The 22353-nt window shown below is 43.7% G+C and overlaps 1 protein-coding gene across 1 annotated transcript in view; it reads right to left on the minus strand.

Moving 5' to 3' along the window:
• CD40 (CD40 molecule) overlaps positions 1 to 19740 on the minus strand; it is an 83691-nt gene extending 63951 nt beyond the window's left edge. The window contains exon 1 of the mRNA XM_075347523.1: positions 19520 to 19740. Within this exon, the coding sequence (XP_075203638.1) occupies positions 19520 to 19561 (42 nt within the window). The 5' untranslated portion in view covers positions 19562 to 19740. The remainder of the gene's footprint in view (positions 1 to 19519) is intronic.
• Between the last annotated feature and the right edge of the window lie 2613 nt (positions 19741 to 22353).

Raw genomic sequence — 22353 nt, forward strand, 5'->3', positions numbered from 1 at the left:
GGAAGAGCGCGGAGCAGTAACACCGATCAGGAGGAGACGCTCCGCGCTCTTCCCATCTATTTCCTGCCTCAGGGCAAGATGGGAAGGAGGTGACGTGGGGTCACCAGCAGCGCGCTTGCGCAGAAAGAAGCAGGCTGAGGGGGAAAGCGCGGTCCCGCGATTATGGGCGGTTGCTTGTTAATAAACATAACAGCACCGCCCATAATCTAAACCCTGCGCGCACGTCACCAGCGGTGACACTGGGCACAGTGCTCATCCACGAGAGATGAGCACTGGGCATGCGCAGGGATGGCTGGAGCAGTGGGCGGCGTCCAGAAGTATGGAAATCAGCGATGGGGGCGGCATACAGGACCAGGGGGCAGAATAACGGCCATCAGGCAGCCCGCCCCCATGTCAGATTTACCGAATCCAAAGCCAAAAAGGTACCTCTATATAAAGTCTTTTTTTGGGTCAGAAAGGGGGCACAATACTAACAGGGACCTTTATAGAATGCAGCCCAGGAGCTGCAGAGGGGGAATCTGTTAGGTTTTAGGGGAAATTTCTGCTGACAGGTTCCCTTTAAACCAGGCATCTGTAGCAGCCATGGCATCAGAAATGGTGTGAAATTTGGTACCCTTAGGGTATGTGCGCACTAGGCGTTTTTTTCACGCTGCGTTTTTATGTGCGTTTTTGTCTAAAAAAACGCACCCGTGGCTAAAAAACGCGGCAAAAACGCATGCGATTTGGTGCGTTTTTTGCTGCATTTTTGCTCACTGCGTTTTTAATCAGTGCACAATGCCATTAAAGATTGTTGATGAAAAAAGAAAAAAAAAAAGGTCTGATGTCATTTCCTTCTTCAAAATGTTCATTGTATGCAGGAGAGCAGACAGCTGCAGAACTAGTGTATGCAGGAGAGCAGACAGCAGCTGCAGAACTACAAGTCTCAGCATCCTCCATTCACTAGTGTATGCAGGAGAGCAGACAGCAGCTGCAGAACTACAAGTCTCAGCATCCTCCATTCACTAGTGTATGCAGGAGAGCAGACAGCAGCTGCAGAACTACAAGTCTCAGCATCCTCCATTCACTAGTGTATGCAGGAGAGCAGACAGCAGCTGCAGAACTACAAGGCTCAGCATCCTCCATCCAGGACTGTATGCAGTTTTTTGCCCAAAAAGAAAAAAAAAATGACATGGGCTTCGCCATATTTTTGTATGCTAGCCGGGTACAGCAGGCAGGTACGGGCTGCCCCCAACCCCCAGCTGCCTATTTGTACCCGGCTGGGAACCAAAAATATAGAGAAGCCCTTTTTTTTTTAATTATTTCATGATGAAATAATAAAAAAAAAAATGACGTGGGCTTCGCCTAATTTTTGAGTCCAGCCGGGTACAACTAGGCAGCTGGGGATTGGAATCCACAGTGCAGGGTGCCCATGCTTTCTGGGCACCCCCACTGCGAATTGCAGTCCGCAGCCACCGCAGAAAATGGCGCTTTCATAGAAGCGCCATCTTCTGGCGCTGTATCCAACTCTTCCAGCTGCCCTGAAGCCGGGTGGCTAGCTAGGTAATAATGGAGTTAGGGCTAGCTGTATATTATTAGCTGGCCCTAAGCCCGAAATTCATGGTGTCACGCCAATATTAGACATGGCCACCATGAATTTCTAGTAATGATAAAAAAAAAAACACAACACACAGAAAAATATTTTTATTAGAAATAAAACACAACACAATTAGTGACTCCATCTTTATTGAAATAAACCCCCCTCCGCTGTAATCCTGGGTCAGGGTCCCGCGCCGTCCATCCGGATCCAATATCATCTGATCGGTTTGCTGGAAGGCAAAGCGATCAGATGATGTGTCAGGATCAAGGGCCTGAATCACATCACACATCAGCTGATTGTATAAAAGCCGATTATACAATCAGCTGATGCATCAGTAGAAAAAAAAAAAAAATAAATAATACTCACTTATGTGCTGTGGTGATTACCGGCAGCTCCTGGAGCGATCGATTGGACAGGAGTCTGATCCCGTCCGATCGCAGCAGGAGCTGCCGGTAATCAGCTGATGAAGTCCCCTGACGGCAGGATCAGCTGATAGCCGGCCGGGCGCGAAAAAGCCGGCGACACCGCGATCAGCTGATGCGTCAGGTGACTGCATCAGGTGATCCACCGCCAGGTCGTGCAAGCAAGGTCCTGCCCCGGGGAGACTGCACAAAGCCAGAGCGGCGGTACCGGGAGGAGCTGGGAGCGGGCATGGCACCGGGACCCTGCAGACAGATGAGTATATATGATTTTTTTTTTTTCTACTGTTCACTTTGGTTTTCGCCGCTGCCTCCACCTCCCGCCCAGACATGGCGCCGCACGGAGCTGACATGCACAGGACGGGAGGTGGACGCAGCGGTGACGGTACCGGGAGGATTCATGCTTCTGTGTTTACCAACAGAAGGAATCCTCTTCCTGTACACGTCACTGTAGTACCCACCCCTTGCGTTTATAGCTGCGTTTTTAGTCATAGAAACGCGGCTATATGCGTTTTTCATTGCGTTTTTAACATCTCATTGAATTCAATGGGTGAAAAACGCAGTGAAAAACGCAGAAATAATTGACATGCTGCGTTTTTGTGGTCACCACAAAAACGCAGCTAAAAAAAAAACGCTGTGTGCGGACAGCACTTATGAAAACCCATTGACATTGCTGGGGAAGCAATGTCACTGCGTTTTCAGCACAAAAACGCGGTAAAAAACGCCGCTAAAAACGCGGCAAAAACGCCTAGTGCGCACAAGGCCTCAAGGTGTTTCTTCAGGTTTAGAAACAGATGATAGTCATAGGGAGTTAGATCTGGTGAATAAGGTGGGTGGTCAACCAGCTGGAAACCCAGCTCTGCCAGTTTTGCCATGGTCGCTTGTGCAGTCTGAGCGGAGACGTTGTCTTGCAGGAACAAGATTCCTTTGGATAGCTTGCCGCACCTTTTGGCCTTCAGGGTGGCCTTCAATTGGTCCAAAAGTTCAATGTAATACCTTGCATTGATTATGGAACCCTTTTGAAGGTATTCCACTAGCAGTACGCCCTCCTTATCCCAGAACACAGATGCCATCACCTTAGTGGATGATTTTTGCACCCTGAATGTCTTTGGACGAGGCTAACCACTATACCTCCACTCTTTTGACTGCTCCTTGTTTTCAGGGTCCAAAAAAAAAAGAAAAAATCAGCTCACCAGTCCTGCAGTAGTTTCTCAGTCACATTCCCTGTGTTCCACACTCAGATAGTTGAAGGCAACCACAAATATAGGATGAATAGATGAATTGCTCCAGAGAAAAGATCCACATATAGGGATGTATAAAAAAAAACCTTTTATTTTCGTTCAGTTAAAAAAGATTAATAAAAATATATCTGGCAATACGTTCATGTGCAGTCTTATGAAAATTGAAGATAATGCGTTGTGCCTTGTTTGCAGGGTCATTCAAATAAATCCAGGTCTCATCCATAGTGACCAGTCGATCCAGGAAGTTCTTATCAGTCTGGAAACTATGACAAATGGACTGGGTAATTTTCACTGGCATGCTTCTCTGATCTGTTGTCAAGCATTTGGGGACCCACTTTGCAGATAGCTTCCTCATGTCCAAATGTTCATGGATAATGACAAACACGTTCACGGGAAATCCCCATGATGTCTACTATTGCTTTAGCTGAAATTTGTGGATTCTCCAGTATGAGGTTGTGCACAGCATCGACGATCTCCACTCTCAGTTGTCCAGGACATTCCTCATCATTGGTGCTGAAGAGGCCCGTTTTAAATTTGGCAACCCAGTTCTTAACTGTGTAAAATGAAGGGCATTGATCCCCCAATGTCTGCAACATTTCACCATGAATATCCTTTGAGGACTTTCCTTGCAGAAAGAAGAATTTTATCACTCCTTCTTTGCTCTCAGTTGCTGTGAATATCGCATTAGACTTTGCCATTTTGTTTTCCCGTGTGTGTAGAACACTGTTGCCATAAGCAACAAACACAACATTTCGAAAACATATATTAGACATATAAGGCTTTCATGTGATGTAACATTTGTTATCATAAAAATAAAAAAAGATCACAAAGCCAAAGACTTATCAGCAGTCCCTCGTACATCATTCTTTGGTTTCTTTTTCTAATATTCCTGGTAATTGTTCTTGTTTTACCGTTTTCAGCCAGTAGATGGTGATGTTTACTTGCAGATGTTTCTGCATTCCCTTACAGTATATTGGAAGGCTATTTGGGGCTCATACTGTATATAAGAGGGCTATGTGGCAGCTTAAATTGTATATAGGAGGGCTACGTAAGGGCTCATACTGTATATAAGGAGGCTAAGCAGTGGCTCATACTGTGGATCTGGAGACTGTTTGGAGGTTCAGACTGTATATAGGGGCTATGTGTGGGCGCATACTGTGTATAAGGATATTATTCGGGGCTCATACTGTATATAGAAGGACTTGTGGGGGCTCATACTCTGTACACGGAAGCTATGTGGAGGCTCATACTGTGTATAAAGAAACAAATTGGGGCTCATTCTGAGAGCTGCACAGAATGTATATAGGGGGGCTGTGTGGGGTCTCATACTGTATATGGGGGCGCTGTATGGGCTTATACTTTATATAGGGGGCCTGTGTAAGAGGCTCATATTGTATATAGGGCCTCTGGGGGAGCTCATATCCTGTAAATAGTGTGGGCAGTATATACCAGGTGTCACCATAGTTAAGTCTGCTCAATATTAAGTGATACAATTAATATAAAATAATAATATAATTATTATGTTACTATTAATATTAAGCAAAGTTAATTTCAGCCTATTGGTTCCACCCTTCACAATAGTCTTTATACAAGTATGTCAAATTTTATTGGGAAGTATCATGAAATAATTGTCAAGATTTATTTACATAAAACTGGAAAATCCCTTAAATAATGTCAGCATGGGAAAACCCATTTAGTAGATCTGTAATGAAGGCATAGAGCAAACTTTGCCAATACCATCGGACAAGGAAGGAACAACGCCTGGGAAATTAAATAGTAAATGAAGGTAACAACATCAGATTATTTATGATCACTCATAAAATGATTTGTCCCTTTCTTTTCCTTGTCTGATAAGTCAGGTTAAAATAATATTCCGTTCCGGTACTACTTTTCATAACCGAATGAAGGCTGCTGGTAATCAGTGGGGTACCGCCCAAGGCGGCAGACCACGCAGCCACTAACTGGTGTCACTTTATGAGGTTCTAACTCTGGAACGCTTCAACGGATCCCAGTAATTCTGAAACTGTTTTTCATTACATATTGTACTTCATCTTAGTGGAAAATTTTGTTCAATATTATTTACGTTTATTTATGAAAAAAAAAATCAAAAAAATTCAAAATTTTGCGATTTTTAAACTTTTCATTTTCGTACCCTTAAAGCAGATAGCTATATGACACAAAATCATTATTAAACATTAACATTTCCCACATGTCCACATTACATCCGCATCATTTGTAAAACATTTTTTTTCTTATGAAGTTAAAAGGGTTAAAAGTTTATCAGCAATTTCTGTTTTAGAACAACATTTACAAAACCAATCTTTTTAGGGACATCACATTTGAAGTGACTTTGAGAGGCCGAGGTTACAGAAAATACCCAAAAGTGACACCATTCTAAAAACTGCACCCCTCATGCTGCTCAAAACCGAATCTAAGACGTTTAATAACCCTTCAGTTGCTTCACAGAAACTAAAGCAACGAACGTGGCAGGAAAAAAAATAAATTTTACTTTTTCCCAGAAAAAAAATGTTTAATTTTCAAAATAGTAACAAAAGAACATGCACTGTAAAATTTGTTGTGCAATTATTCCTGAATACACCGATATCTTATATGTGGTGGAAATCTGCTGTTTGGGTGCACGGCAGAGCTCTGAAAGGAAGGAGCACCATTTGACTTTTCGAACACAAATTTGGCTGGAATCATTACTATACACCATTTTGCTTTTATAGAGCCCCTGATGTGCCTAAACCATGCAAACCAACAACAAACCAGACGATTTTTGTAAGGCAGAATAAACATGAAACAGCAATTCAGGAATTGTTTTTTGGGGATTTTTTTTTTACACCGTTCACTGTTTGGTAAAAATAATAACATGGCTTTATTCTTCGGGTCAATTCGATTACAGTGATACCACATTTAAATAATTTCTTTATGTTTTGCCGCTTTTACACAATGAAAACAATTTTTTTAGAAAAAATAATTATTTTTATATCACATTATTGTCAGAGCTTTAACTTTTTTTTATTTTTTCGATGATGGAGATGTGTGGTGACTTGTTTTTTTGCGGGAAAACAGTGTGTTTTCCACAATACCATTCTTATTTATATTCAGCTTTTGAATCGCATTAAAGGCTACTTTACACACTGCGATATCGGTCCCGATATCGCTAGTGTGGGTACCCACCCCCATCTGTTGCGCGACACGGGCAAATCGCTGCCCGTGCCGCACAACATCGCCCAGACCTGTCACACATACTTACCTGCCCGGCGACGTCGCTGTGACCGGCGAACCGCCTTCTTTCTAAGGGGGCGGTCCGTGCGGCGTCACAGCGACGTCACGGAGCGGCCGCCCAATAGCAGCGGAGGGGCGGAGATGAACGGGACGTAACATCCCGCCCACCTCCTTCCTTCCGCATAGCAGCCGGGAGGCAGGTAAGGAGAGGTTCCTCGTTCCTGCGGCGTCACACATACCGATGTGTGCTGCCGCAGGAGCGACGAACTACATCGTTACTGCTGCAGTAACGATAATCGAGAATGGACCCCCATGTCACCGATGAGCGATTTTGCACGTTTTTGCAACGATGCAAAATCGCTCGACGGTGTCACACGCAACAACATTGCTAATGCGTCCGGATGTGCGTCACAAATTCCGTGACCCCAACGACTCCGCATTAGCGATGTCGCAGCGTGTAAAGCCCCCTTTAGTCCACTTTTTTCAGCATTATGATGAAAAAGCAGTTTTTGCCACATTTTCTGATTAATTTTTTGAAGCTGTTCACTGAAGGGGTTAAATAATGTGAGAGTTTTATACATTGGGTTGTTCTGGTGGCAGCGATACCAAATACGTGTACGTTTTTTGTTTATTTTTCTTTTTATACAAATAAATGTATTTTTTCCATTTTTTTTTCTTTAATTTATGATTTTTTTTTTACATATTTTACAGGGTTATTTTTTACTTTTTTACCTAGTCCCTTTTATGGGACTTTAACTTTTCTTAGTCTGCAGCAGCATGGCAATGCATTATCTGCCAGTGTAAGACTGGCAGATCGCCTTCCACACCCCATTGCTGGCTGGGTATGATGGGCCACTGTATATGGTAGACCTGGTGGTCATCAATTGACTTCTGGCTACCATGTGAACCCTTTCACGGGGGAAGCTGGAGAGGTAAGAGAAGGAGCTCACTGACTCGCTATTGATTGTGACATAAAGAAGACCGCAAAAGCTCAAGAACATCAGAACCTGATCCAATCAGGTCCCGAAGATGTCTCTGGTCAGAACATTCTGCACTGGAAAACCAGCGATTGCGGGTCTCAGGGGGCCGCAATTCTTTTCTGACCGCCGATAGTAGAAAAATATTGGTGTTTCACAAAGCCCAGCAAGCATCAACGTTTATCTAGAGTGGGTTGTTGCAAAGAGGTTAATCAATGACTACATTGTGGGAGGCAGCCAACTGTTTGGGGGCATTTTACTACACAGAAGGTAATTGGGGGCATTATACAACTTGGAAGGCAAAGTAAGGGCGTTATACTATAAGGGAGGCAATGTGAGACCCATTATACTATACAGAGGGCAATGTAGGGTGCATTATACTATATGGAAGACAATGTGGACGTATTATACTATATAGAAGGCTATGTGGGGCCCATTATACAATATGGATGGCTATGTGGGGACCATTATACTACATGGAAGGCTATGTGGGGACCATTATACTACATGGAAGGCTATGTGGGGCCCTTTGGGCAAAATGAAAGAAATGCACTGTTTGCAGTGCTATTATACTGTTTGGAGGGCTAGTGGGGCTATCTACTGTATGCGAGCAATTATGCAGTGTGAAGGTTTGTGAGGGGTCTATCATACTGTATAGGGGGCCATTATGCTGTTTGGAGAGCTGTTTGAGGAACCATTATACTGTTTGGAGGGCTAAGTGGGAGCCATTATGCTGTTTGGAGGGATGTGCGGGGGCTATTATACTGTTTGGAGGGCAATAATAGGACATTATACTATATGGAGGGCAATGTGGGGGGTATATTAATTGAAAGGCTACTTAGGGGTGTTATACTATATGGTGTGATGCTAGTCACTACACAGACAAGTCAAGAGAGAGGGTAATCAAACGTTTGGGAGTCAGGTACCAGGAGAGCACATAACAATTAAGGGAATAGGCAGAGGTATAGTCAGGTCAAAATCTAAATTCATAATACCAGTAGGGCAGCAGATTGGAGCAAAAGGACTTGGCAAGATATGATATTTAGAGGTCTGGAAACAATGATTAGAACACCAAGCACAGATACAGGCCTGCAAACACCACAGAACTGAATGCTATGGCAATGCTCTGGGATAAACTAATCAGTTAAATAGCTCGACAATCACCATAAACAGCTAAGCACACCCCAAATGAGCTGGAACCCAGGATCTCTACTTGGGTTGTATGCCTTCCAATGAACAGATATTGGAGGAAATTAGAGATCTTTCAAGAATTAACAATCCTCTGAACCCTGTACTCTAAAACTCCATCAATGGGAAAGAGGAGGCGGCTATGGGGGCAGCAACATTGAAGGAACAAATTCCTTTAACAGAGATCTGTGGAACACATTTGGGATGCAAAAAGATGGAGGAAGTATTAATCTAAAGGTCACCGAATTAACTACTTCCAAAATCTCATACAGGTGTCACACACAGAATAGGATATGTTTGTGTACATAGAGTGACAGCTGCGGTCAGAACTAAAATTCTCTTCTACATTACAAAGGGAAATACCGGGGATACTTTAACAACGATGGGGCCTGGCGCTAGTAAGGGGGAAGATGAGACCCCTTCTACACTCTCCTGCAAATGACCCTGCACTCCCTAGCCAGCCATATACGGGTTCTTTCACCCCGTCGCCGAGCAGGATACCTAATGCCCTTGCAAAGCCCTGAGTTCACCCTCACTAGTGAGATGGCAGGCGAGGAACACTAGTCTCACCGCTGCACTAAAACAACATGAAGGGAAGGAAGACAAACAGGGGGATAAGCAAAGGATAAATTCCAACTTCCATGGCTGAAGACAGACTCCAAAGCAGCAGATGGATTCACACAGGTCAATACCCCAGCAGCTTTTTCCAGGAAGATGGCCAGAATAGAATGAGTTCTATCAACAGCAATGGTTGCTGGGTAAAGCCACCTCTTAAAGGTGAGAAGCGTGGTAACTAAGCAGCTGCACCTGACATGGACTGCTGGAAAGCTGCTGGCAACAAAAATGATATTAACCCATTAAGCACCAAAGGAAAAAACACATTTAATATTAAATGTTTCCAAATAGAATGAGACTCAGGCCCTGAATCTGTCACAGGTCTCTCTATGCAGAGAGACCACCATGACAACAGGCCTATAAATTTAGGACCCAACTTCATCGATGGCACCTTCATGTTAAAGAAAAACAACCACCATGATTTTGCTATATAAAGTAAAGGCAGTGCCATACAGGTAATAGGATGCTGAATCTAAGCATACTTTTTATTGAAAGATCAGATGCTTAATTCCTGAAATATCTTTAATCAAAGTTGCAGAAATAAACTGCACCTTTTGATTGACGTGTGCATTGGGGTGGGCCTTTATGGGTCAGGTCCTAGGTGTATACTCCTCCTCCTGCTTCTTGTATTGCATGCCCCTTTTTCTTATTTAAATACCGCGCCACGCTGTAAGTGCTGCTGTTGATGGCTTGTGCATATTGCCACAGTAATTATATCTTGATTAAAATGGACCTGGAGTCCACATATGATCTCTGGCACCATTTTATTGAAGGCACTGTGGAGAAGATTATGAGTTGCATCGGCACATGCGCAGAATTTTTTTTTTACATCTGCGCACATGAATCGGCCGCTGCCTTAGGGGTACTTTGCATGCTGCGACATCGCTAGCCGATGGTGGCGATGCCGAGCGCGATAGTACCCGCTCCCGTCGCACATGCGATATCTTGTGATAGTTGCCGTAGAGACCATTATCGCTACGGCAGCTTCACACGCACTTACCTGCCCTGCGACGTTGCTCTGACCAGCGACCCGCCTCCTTCCTAAGGGGGGCGGGTTGTGCGGCGTCACAGCGACGTCACACGGCAGGCGGCCAATAGAAGCGGAGGGGCGGAGATGAGCGGGACGTAAACATCCCGCCCACCTTCTTCCTTCCGCATAGCCGGTGGAGGCAGGTAAGGAGATGTTCCTCGCTCCTGCGGCTTCATACACAGCGATGTGTGCTGTCGCAGGAACGAGGAATAACATCGTACCTGTCACTGCAGTGAAATTATGAAAACGACAGACACTACACAGATCACCGATTTTCGACGCTTTTGCGATCGTTTATCGGCGCTTCTAGGCTTTACACGTTGCGACGTCGTTACCGGCGCCGGATGTCCGTCACTTTCGATTTGACCCAGACGAGATCGAAGTAGCGATGTTGCAACGTGCAAAGTACCCCTTACTGTGGGCAAAGACTAATAAAAAAGTGAGCATGCGCAAAACAGCGAGGTCTTTCAGGCGTGAGATTTTGTCCAGGTATGTGGATGACGTAGAAGAAATCCGCGTTGCCGGGTGAAATATAGCACTTATGTATTAGGCTGTGCCAGCAGTAAGGCCGAGCAAAGTGCGCCTGCTAAAGCCGATGATGTCACTGTGCAGGCGCGAGATTTCGCCTGGCTATGTGAATGACGCATAAGGTGTCATCCACGTCAGTCATAGCAAGATTAGTGTGGAGATGAAGGACAGGAGCTGCACAAAGCACGCCCATTGGATTGGACCATCCGGATTTACATACAGTGCCAGAGATTTTCAAAAGGTGTTTTGTGGATATACTGGGGGAATTAGGGGATAATATGCAACTTTTTGGAATGCAGCACAGCGCTGCTGAAGGTGGTAGTTTTGGTTTATACATGAAAAATCTGCTGACAGGTTCCCTTTCAAGGTGAACTCGGCAAGAGGTAAATATGAGGACCAGTCCTCTTGCTGTGCCAAAATGAAACATCTTAATATTTACTCCAATGATTGATTTGTCCCTTCAGTCTAACCGCTGGTTTCAGGGTCAAAAGTCAAGCAAAATGACAAATCAATCCCCAACTATTTACAAAATACTCTTCAAAATTTGGAGACAAATTGTACCCTCCTTTCAGATACAACATCAAGGCCATGTGCACACGTTGCGTTTTTGCCGCGTTTGTCATTCCATTTGTTTTCCTTGCAGATTTTAATCAATACTGCAAGGAAAAATGTCTGCCAGCAAAGTCAATGAGAATCCTGACTTGCTGTGCACATGTTGCTTCTTTTTTCCTTGAAGATTTTATTGCAGAAAATAGAAGCAGCATGTTAATTCTTTCTGCATTTTTTCCTGCATCTGATATAATCAACTGCAGTGCTCGAACTCGATCACTACAGTGGTTCATATGTCAGTGCTGCACTCGCATCACTGGCACTTCGCCTCCCACACCGTGTATTCAGTATGGTGTGTCAGGCTGACCATAGCCCAGTAACCTGGGGTTGTCATGATGATGACCCATGGTTGCCATGGCAGCGATCGGGTCCCTGTGATCGCATTACAGGAACCCAATCGCCAGGGAGAGGTAAGCGATTCCTCTCCCTGCCACCTGAATGCTACAATTCAGCATTCAGGGGGTTAAACTGCCGGGAGCGGCGTGGGCACCTCTCCGGGCAGTGATAGCCGGGTCCCGGCTGTAACAACAGCCGGAGACCCAGCAGCGATCGTGGGGATACAGCACAGGAACCCTTTAATCATCATGACTAAAAAACTAATGAAACGACTCTTAAAAAAACTAGCGAATACGTGATAAAACGGAGCGTTTTTTCTGCTGATTTTTTCATTTGATAACTCTATTAATAAAGTGATTTTGTTTACTGAAATGGTCGTCTGCCAACCACATCACAGTTTTTCCACCAGTCCAAGGCAGATCAGTAATTAAATCCATTGACAAATGAGTCCATGGTCTTTCTGGAATTGGAAACTGAGCTAATTCCCCCAGCTGCTGATTATAACAGACTTTAGCGCGTATGAACGTTTCACAAGAGGATACAAAATCCTTAACAATGTTATGTATTGATGACCACCAAAAGAGTCTAGCAATAGCTTACTGGGTAGCTGTGACCCCCCAGTTGACCACTCAAAACGGAGTCATGATATTGCTGCAACAGACGTAATCTTACGTACACAGGTACAAACAATTTGGACCTTGGAGTAGTTGAAGGAGCCAACGACTGGGCTTCATGGATCTTTGCCTCAATCCTCCATTCTTCCTCAGGATTTGTGGTTTCTGGAAGAGGCACAGAATCAATGCTGAGTGACAAAGCGTCATCTCTCACATTCTTAGCCAAAATATGATAGAAAAGTTGAGTCTAGAGAAAAATAAAAAAACATCTGGCCTGCTTTGGGGTCAAACACCTGGCTAAATTTCAATGATCCATCCAAATAGCTCCCTCCAAAAAATGTCTCCATTTTTTAAAAGCTAATTTGAAAGCAAGCAATTCACAATTCCCAACAACGTATTTTCTCTCAGCAGATGAGAATTTCCTAGTGAAAAAGGTATATCCCTGCAAATAGGTCAACGTTTTGGGGCCTTAAGACAATATCGCCACCAACTCAATGTCAGAAGCGTCCACCTCCACAATGAACGGCTTCTGGAGATCTGGTTGGATAAAAACTGGAATCGGCATAAAACACTTTATTAGTTTATTAAAAGGCCCCAACAGCATCCGGTGACCAAACATTAAGATCCACCCCCTTAAGTGTGAGATCAGTGAGAGGTGTGAAGATCTGAGAAAAACTCCTCACACCTTTTCTGTAGTAATTGGCCAATCCTAGAAACCTTTGCAATGCTTTAAAGTCCCATGGTTGAACCCAATCAATTATGGCCTGTATCTTCCCAGGATCCATCTTAAACCTTTCAGCAGATACAATGAAGCCAAGGAATGAAACGTCTTGCACAGAAAAAGCACATTTCTCCAACTTAGGAAACAAAGAATATTTTAAGCTTTTGTAAGACAAAACAGTCATGTTCATAGTGAGATACCAGATCAGGAGAACAAATTTGAATATCGTCCAGATAGACTAATATAAACTTTCCAGTACAATCAGAAAAAATATCATTCATACAGTTTTGAAAAACTGCTGGCACATTGCTTAATCCAAGAGGCATGACAGGTTTTTCCAAATAGGCCCTGTCTTCCACTCATAACCCTCCTGGATGCATATCAAATTATAGGCTTGACAAACCATTAAGCTCCCATAATCTAATTATATAGGTCGTGGATAACTGGAAATGGGTAAGTATTCTTATCCATAATTTTGTTTAATTCACAGAAATCGAAGCAAGGACGGAGACCCCCATTTTTCTTTAGAAAAAAATACAGCAAGTACAGGAAAGGAGGAAGGACGAATATGACCCTTCCGTAAACTTTAATGTACATAGTCTTTCCATTCAGGACCCAATAAATTATACAGGTGAGCTTTAGGTAATGGCCAATGGAAATAGGATTAATAGCAGTCATAAGGACGACAGGGAGGTAATATCTTGGTCTCTTTTTCCGGGACACATTCACAAAGTCTTTCAACTACTTCGGAAGACACTCTCTAGAGAAGAGGAGAAAACCTGGACAGAATTAAGACATTTCTTATGACAACTTAACAATATCCCTCCGATCCCAATTAATGACAGGATTGTGAAAATGCAACCATGGAAATCCCAATAACAACCCAGCAGGTAAATTATCCAAAACATAGCAGGAGATGGACTCAGAGTGAACTGTTCCCATTTTACGTGGGAATTCCACCGTTACCAGCTGGACACAGTTCTGTAGTAACAGTCCGCATGCGCATGCGCAGTGCACGTCTGAAACTGACAAGGAGAACCCGGAAGAGAAGCCTGCCGCAATAGTAAGTGTAAATGCACGCAGGATAGAATGAGTGACGGGGACGTCGCTCATGTGACTCCATGGTATCACGCCCACAGGGGCGTGATACCACGGAAAGTATGCAGGGGCAAGGCGCTGCCCCTGTGACCAAATACCCTGCTATTTACATAGGAAATATGAAGGCAATAAAACGTTTTTTATTACTTTCATATTATACAATTTTATAACACAGGGATGGGTAGGGAGGTGTAATTAGGGCACACATGCATCTGCTGATAGGTCAGAATGCATATTTTGGTGACAGGTTCCCTTTAAACAGAATACTTTTCAAATACTATAGTAGTATAGTTTATATTAATTCTGGGATTCCTTCTAAGAATGGATTTATTTTAGTGTCTGATTGTGATTCTGAGTTAATTTTGGGGTCTGGTCTTTAATTTTGACACTTTCCATGCCTAGTCCTTTAAGTATCTATTTATGCATGTCATAATATTGTCCTAGTATGCACTGACCGTTTGTAAGGTCATGATGGGAGTATGTTCACGGAAGTTGTGTTTTTGGTTATCGTACTTCCCTATGTGACTGCTTACAAACTACTCCTCTAATATACTAATTTAAATCAGTACTTATAAACAGAAGCTATGAGAATGGTGTTTGTTGTCTCTGCTTGTCCTACTAACAAATTTGTACTGCGTCTTTTAAAATAGGACCATCAAAAATGCTAGCTAACGCCAGTGCACAAAGACAGAGCTGGCAAAATTCCGACGTTCATCCACATTTACAGAGGTTTTACTTTTACTTTCTAGCGTTAATGTTAGAATTTTAGTAATTACAAACTTCCCAAATCATATGAGCTGCCTCAAGTCATACGCACGCTCCATACAGTATATGTGCACATCCACTGTAAATGTACTGCAGATGTTACTAAGGAGTAAATGGGGATTTTCCAGACTACATTTTGTATGGTAAGCCCCTATTTTTCCACATTCTCTACTGTGCAGAGAAGATGCCAAAAATACCTTTGTTCTCATGACAGATGGGGGTTCCAGTGTATGGACCTTCATTAGTCATTTCTTAAAGAGAACTTGTCATCACGATTATGTGTGCTGCCCAGGGCTATGGGGTACTCGGTCCCAGGCAGTGTACTACTGGGATGTGTCACTGGGTGGCCATTGCCCGGTTCCGTGAACCTGGGGGTCGCATTAAAAAAAGGCTTACATACAAGGGAATGTTCAATAGAGTTTGTCGTAACGCCACTTGCGGGCTGCGGTTATGGTGATGGAACCACCGCTGCACAGTCTCTCCCCTGGGGCTGATGTGATGGCAGCCTGGATGTTGGGGCCTCCGCAAGTAGGGCCGGGGCCCCAGGGGGTAGGTGATGGAGTTAGGCGCGGAAAGGAGGGTATGCCAAACGAGGGGTTACTGTTTAACTGGTTCTCTTTACTCACAATAGATGGTAACTGGTACCCGGAGGAAGGCTTCTATTCAACTCTAGTTCCTTTAGCCTAGTCACCCCCCCTTAGGGAAAGATAGACACACCAGTGGGCATGACCAGGTGGTTGGACACGCCCACCCAGGGGTCTAGACAGCCCAGGGCGGGAAAGCAAGTAGATTAGAGTGAGTCTAATTTGTAGTTCAAGTTGATAGGAGTGTGGGCTGGAGCTAGGTGTAACTCCAGCAGAGAAAGTTCAAGTTGAACGGTGCCAGGGTAGGAGCCCTGGTGCCTTTGGCTAGGTGGCAGACGGTGGTCTCCGTCAGCAGGAGACGGGAAGACGGCTCAGCAGAACCGAGGTGGACCGGGACAGGGTTGTAGCCCGCCGGTACCGACACGGGGAACCAACCCAGAAACCGGAGCACAAAGGGGGGTACTCGGACCCTGAAGCCAGGACCGGAAACCAGCGGCCTGGTTAATTAACCAATTGAGGGCAGGATTATAGGTCCTGTCCCACCCAAAGTCCCTCATAGAAGACAACAGCCCACCGAAAGTGATAGGAGGTCAACGCCAGCGCCCATAGATCCCACGGGCCAGCGTCTGTGGGCACGGCTCCTTAGGCCACATCCAGCCGGGAGCGGACTCCTGAGTTGCAGACCAGGCAGTCCACCATACACAAAGTCAGTGCAGAGGAAAAGGATAGAGACCAACAGCCCGGTTGGGGGATCCGAATGCAACCGGCCGCGGCGCCAGCCACCAGCACCTTGGTTTACCAAAGACTCGTGTGATTCATTGACTGTGAGTAATCAAGCCCCCTTGCCGTCGCTATACCTTGCACCAGACACTGGGTCCCGGGGCAACAATCCCTACCCACGGAGGGATTAACATCTAGCTGCCACTACATCTCCCCCGGGTGCCCCATAACAGTAGCGGTGGTGTCCCAAATCACCACACACCGTGGGTGGCGTCACAAACTTAATACGGCCTAGCCCGTACATCTACGTCCCCCCATTTATTCGGCGTGTCCGCGAGACCCCCGTATCCGGAGACCCTCGAGCCACCAACCCAGAAGGCCCGGACCCGAGCAGCGCCGGCTGCTGGCACGGGGGCAGCACATATACAGGACATTAAATGACCACTGATTGGTAAATATTCACTGATCAGGGGTAAGTAAAGAGCTTGTCGACTACTTTTACACTGACAGCCTATCGTTAGGATAGGACATCAATGTCGGATCGGCCAAGGTCTACTAGCACCCCCGCCGATCAGCTGTTCTTTGTGCTGGCAGCAAAAGGTGGCCAGAAATGCTCAGTTTTGGATCTGCTCCGTCTTCTTCAATGGCTACTGATTGGAATAGGAGGCGGATGTGCAGTACAAAGACAGAGCAACTCCGGAACTGAGCATTTCCAGCTGCCTCCACCGGCACAGAGGACAGCTGATTGGCAGGGGTGTGAAGTGTCAGACCCCGGCCGATCAGACAATGATGCCCTATCCTAAGGATAAGCCATCAATGGCAAAGTAGTGGATAATCCCTTTAATGATACAAAATTGGATAATGTAAACCCTTTTTTAGGCACCGTGCGCACGCTGCGGTTTTGCTGCATGTTTTGCTGCAGAAAATGTTCATAACATTTCTGCAGTCCTTCCCCAGAAATACCTATGGTAAAAAAAAAAATGCTGTGCGCACACTGCGTTTTTTTTCACCAACAGGTTTTGCTGCATGTTTTCTGCTGCAAAAAGAATTGCATGTCATTTCTTTTCCGCAGGTACCTGGGTTTTTTGCCATAGATAATGGTCAAAAACCGCAGGGAACAACCCGCGGCAAATCGCGGTAAAACCACATGCGGTTTTCGGGTGCGGTTTTCTGCATTTTTTTTACCGCAGGTGTGGTAATCTTTCAGAGGGTCCGGAATTTTCTCAAGATAATTCCATTTTCTAGTGCGCCTTAAGGCCCTGTACGCACACTACGTTTTTACCCGCGGGTTTTTTTGCGTTTTTGCTGCAGAAATTTCTTGAGAAAATGGTTGTAATCTTTCTGCAGATATTACCCAGCAAAACCAATGGAAAAAAAAATAGTTGTGCGCACACTGCGTTTTTTTTCTCAAGAACATTCTTTCTGTAGAATTTCCTGAGAAAATGAATGCATGTCACTTCTATTCTGCAGGTATCTGCGTTTTTTGCCATAGATAATGGTAAAAAAAACGCAGGGAGCAACCTGTGGAAAAAACGCAGCAACAACGCATAAAAAAACGCATAAAAAACGCAGAAACCTGCCTGCCGGAAAAAATTGCGTCAAAAACGCGGTAAAAACGCATTTGTTATTTGTGCGTTTTTGTGAACACCAAGTGCGCGAATCTTTCAGACTCTCAAAAAATTTCTTGAGAAAAATCCTTTTTCTAGTGCGCACAGGGCCTAAGACATTCTGGTTGGCATCACTGCCATGTTCTAATTTCTGCTAAATGTACAGGAAGACAGAGAGGGCATAAAACTTCCCAACCACTGATAGACCACAGCAGGAATCTGGAGTCTGGTTTATTAATTGGTTTACCTGTAAACATTTTCCGTAGATCTACTTCAATACAAGAAAAAATAGAAAATCATCTTTAAAGGGAACCTGTCACCAGGTTTATGCCAACTAATCTGAGAGCAGCATAACGTTGTAGAAAGGATCCTTATTCCAGCGATGTGTCACTTACTGGGCTGTTTAGTGTAGTTTTGATAAAATCACTGATTAATCAGAAGTACATTATCATTAGAGGACTACTTGGTGTGCTGCCAGGTAGTCCAGCATATTCATGAGCTCTGTATAACTGCTAAGCCTGCTTTACACGAGTCGATCTATCGTGCGATAACACGAACGATCGTACCCACCCCCGTCGTTTTTGGGTCACGGGCAAATCGCTGCCCGTGGCGCACAAACTCGTTTAACCCCCGTCACACGCACTTACCTTCCGGACGACCTCGCTGTGGGCGACGAACATCCGGTTCCTGAAGGGGGAGGACGTTCGGCTTCACAGCGAAGTCACACAGCGGCCGCCCAATAGAAGCAGAGGCGCGGAGATGAGCGGGATGTAAACATCCCGCCCACCTCCTTTCCGCATAGCCGGCAGGTGCCGCGGGACGCAGGTAAGCTGTGTTCATTGTTCCCGGGGTGTCACACGGAGCGATGTGTGCTGCCCCGGGTACGATGAACAACCACCGCCATTTTAAATAAACAATATTTTGAAACTGAGCGACGAGTACACGACGATGATTTGTGAGCGATTCTGCATTGCTCGGAGGTGTCACATGAGACGACGTCGTGAACGATGCCGGATGTGCGTCACGAAAACCGTGACCCCGACGATGCATCGCACGATAGGTCGTCTTGTGTAAAGCACCCTTTAGATCTGCAACAGAAAAAAACATAGATTTTATCAAAATGGCAACAAACAGCTCAGTGAGTGACACATCGCTGGAATCAGGGGCTCTGTCTCTACATTATGCTGCTCTCAGATGGGGGAGCAAAAACCTGGTGACAGATTCTCTTTAATGTCACTGTTAACTTGCTTCCTGGCATTTTCTGGTTATATTAATTTGTACTGAATGGTGGCATCATTAAACATAATTCTCCGTGGGTTATTCTGTAACGGCAGCACCGCCATGGTGTACAACTTTCCAAGATATAGTCACTGTAAACACTGAAAAAGATTATCAGATCATGGCATGAATTAGCCTTCCAGTGGGATGCCAGGGAGCGCACACATTTAGATAGTACACACTACTTCCACTTTAGAGAAGTCCCCAGGGTGGCAAACAGCAGGTGCATGGAAATTACCGGTGTCAGAAATGAGGAACAAATACATAGAAACTCCTTGGGGAAACAGAGCAGAGATTGATGGCACACAGGCATGCCAGGTATAAACAGCTGTGACTATACAAGCAGTGTATACAGTACAGGTAAGGACCCCTCATGTCTCACCTGGCAGGAGCCGAGGACCAACAGTATAATCCAGGGGTACATCGCAAGACCACACAGGTTCAGAAAGCGAAGATGCCAACCGGAGGGTCCCAGGGGTGTCTGTACACACAGGCTCAGGGTCCCCAGAGGAGATAGCACGGCATTACATGAAGAATAGGGTGACGACCATAAGAGGGTCTACAACTGTAAGGACACCGGCTGACAAGAGCTTATAATGTGTCCCCTGCTCTGAAATCTGCAGAAGACCCGCCCAAGGATGGCTGCAGAGTGAAAGTGAAACTGGGAACTACAAGGATTACAGGAAGAACCAGGGGATTCCTGTAAACTTCACACAGCTGTAACACATCCAAATGTGGACTTTATATGAAAGGCATTGATGATAATAATAATAATAATAATAGTAGTAATAATAATAATAATAATAATAATAATAAAAATAATAATAATAGTAATAATAATAGTAGTAATAATAATAATAATGGTAATAATAAATAATATTATAATAATAATGAATAATAATAGTAATAATAATACTGGTAATAATACTAATGGTAATAATAATAAATAATATAATAGTAATAATAATAATAATGAATAATAATAATAATAGTAATAATAATAATAATAATAATAATAAAGAATAATAATAGTAATAATAATGGTAATAATAATAATAATAATGGTGATAATAAATAATATAATAATAATGAATAATAATAATAGTAATAATAATGATAATAATAATACAATGATAATAATAATAATTATATATTTCCTATTGATTTCTATAAAAATTGTTTTAGTGACAATATGAATGAATACATACTAGGTCACTGGTGGACACAGACAGGAGAGGGCCCTGTGCAAGAATAACATAGGGGCCCTTTGTAGTCCAATAGCTCATCACAATGCACACTCCCAACTGATTGGAGGTGCGAATGGGCCCCTCACCTCTTGGGCCCCACTAATGATAAGTCTGCCTCTTAGATATTTTTACCCCTTCACCCCCCACCCCCACTCCTAGTTTCACCTCAATGACCAGGCCATCTTTTGCAATTCTGACCAGATCTGACTACATTATGAGTAGGGATGATCGAATACCTCAAATATTCGGCTACGCCCATATTCGACGAATAGGCGCCGCTATTCGACTATTTGCAAATATTTGATGTGCAATGTAAGTCTATAGGAAACCCGAATAATTGCCGAATACAAACTATTCAGGCTTCCCATATACTTACATTGCACATCGAATATTCGCTTAGCGGCGACCTATTCGTTGGATATTCGCAAAGCCGAATATTGCCGAATATTTGTGATATTCGATTATCCCTAATTATGAGGTAATAACTCTATAACGCATCAACAGATCCCGGCGATTCTGAAATTGTTTTTTTCGTAACATAGTGAACTTTACATCGGCACAAGTTTGGAAACATTTTTTTTTCTTAGGAAGTTAGAAGGGTTAAAAGTTCATCAGCAATTTCTCATTTTTTTAACAAAATTTACAAAATCCTTTTTTTTTCGAGCCCACGTCATGTTTGAAGTGACTTTGAGGGGACTTTATGACAGAAAATACCCAAAAGTGACCCCATTCTTAAAAACTGCACCCTTTATCTGTTCAAAAGCACATCCAAGAAGTTAAGTAACCCTTTAGGTGCTTCACAGGAATTATAGCAATACTTTTTTCCCACAAAAATGTTACTTTAGCCCCAGATTTTGCATTTTTACAAGTGTAACAGGTAAAAATGCACCATAAAAATTGTTGCGAATTTCTCCAGAGTACGCTGTGCCCTGTACTTCATGGGTCCAGAAGCCCTATCCGGCCATGACATATGGGGTATGTCAGAGGTCATGAAGGGGTTAATGTACGCCTCTCCTATTGTCCTGTTGTGTTACTCAACGTTGTTACGACAAAACCTTTTATCCCTTTCCACCTGGTAATTTTCATTTTTTGCACTTTTGTTTTTTAACTTCTTTTTTTTCAAGAGCCATAACATTTTATTCCTCTGGTGACATAGACATATGAGGCTTGTTTTTTTTGCAAGGCGAGATATGGTCTTCAATGACACCATTCAGTTTTACCATAAACGATAGTAAAAAAGTGGGGAAAAAATTCCAAGCGCAGTGACATGGTGAAAAAACTCACAGTTTTATGGCGTTCTTTGTACAATAAAAATAGTTGTTGTTCCTTAAATGGTGAAAAAAATATTCAGAATTATAAAAAAAAATTGGTTTGTGCTCCTGTTTACTGATACTCATATCTTTTATATTTTCCCATCAATGGGTCTGTGTCAGGGCTTGTTTTTTTGCAGACCGTTTTTATACCAATTTATGGCACGTAGTGTCACTTTTCATTGCAAAAACCCTGCGGTTCTAACATTAAGATTTTTTTTCCTCTTTATTATACCAGTTAATTAATATTATGTTTTAAAAGATGGGACTTTTAAAGAAGCAGTAGTACTAAATATGTTTGGGTTTTTTTCTATGCTATTAGAGGAAGGGGGATGGAAGGTATCGTATTTTTACATTAGTTGTAAATGTACAAAAAAAACACTTATTTTTCACTTTAATTTAAAAATCAGTTAGCAGACCTGTGATTGTTCTTTATACTACATAACTCTTGTGGGCAGCACGGTGGCTCAGTGGGTAGCACTGCTTTCTTCATACCTCCCAACTTTTAAAGAAGGAAAAGAGGGACAAAGTTTGCGGCGCGCGTAGCGCGCCGCGGCAAATTTTTAGGCCACGCCCCCTAACCACACCCATTTCACAGTCACGCCCATATCCACTCCCCATCCACACCCATTCAGCACAAACACGCAGGCAGCCGGCGG

The sequence above is a fragment of the Anomaloglossus baeobatrachus genome, chromosome 5 (assembly GCF_048569485.1).
Source record: "Anomaloglossus baeobatrachus isolate aAnoBae1 chromosome 5, aAnoBae1.hap1, whole genome shotgun sequence".
Taxonomy (NCBI): Eukaryota; Metazoa; Chordata; class Amphibia; order Anura; family Aromobatidae; genus Anomaloglossus; species Anomaloglossus baeobatrachus.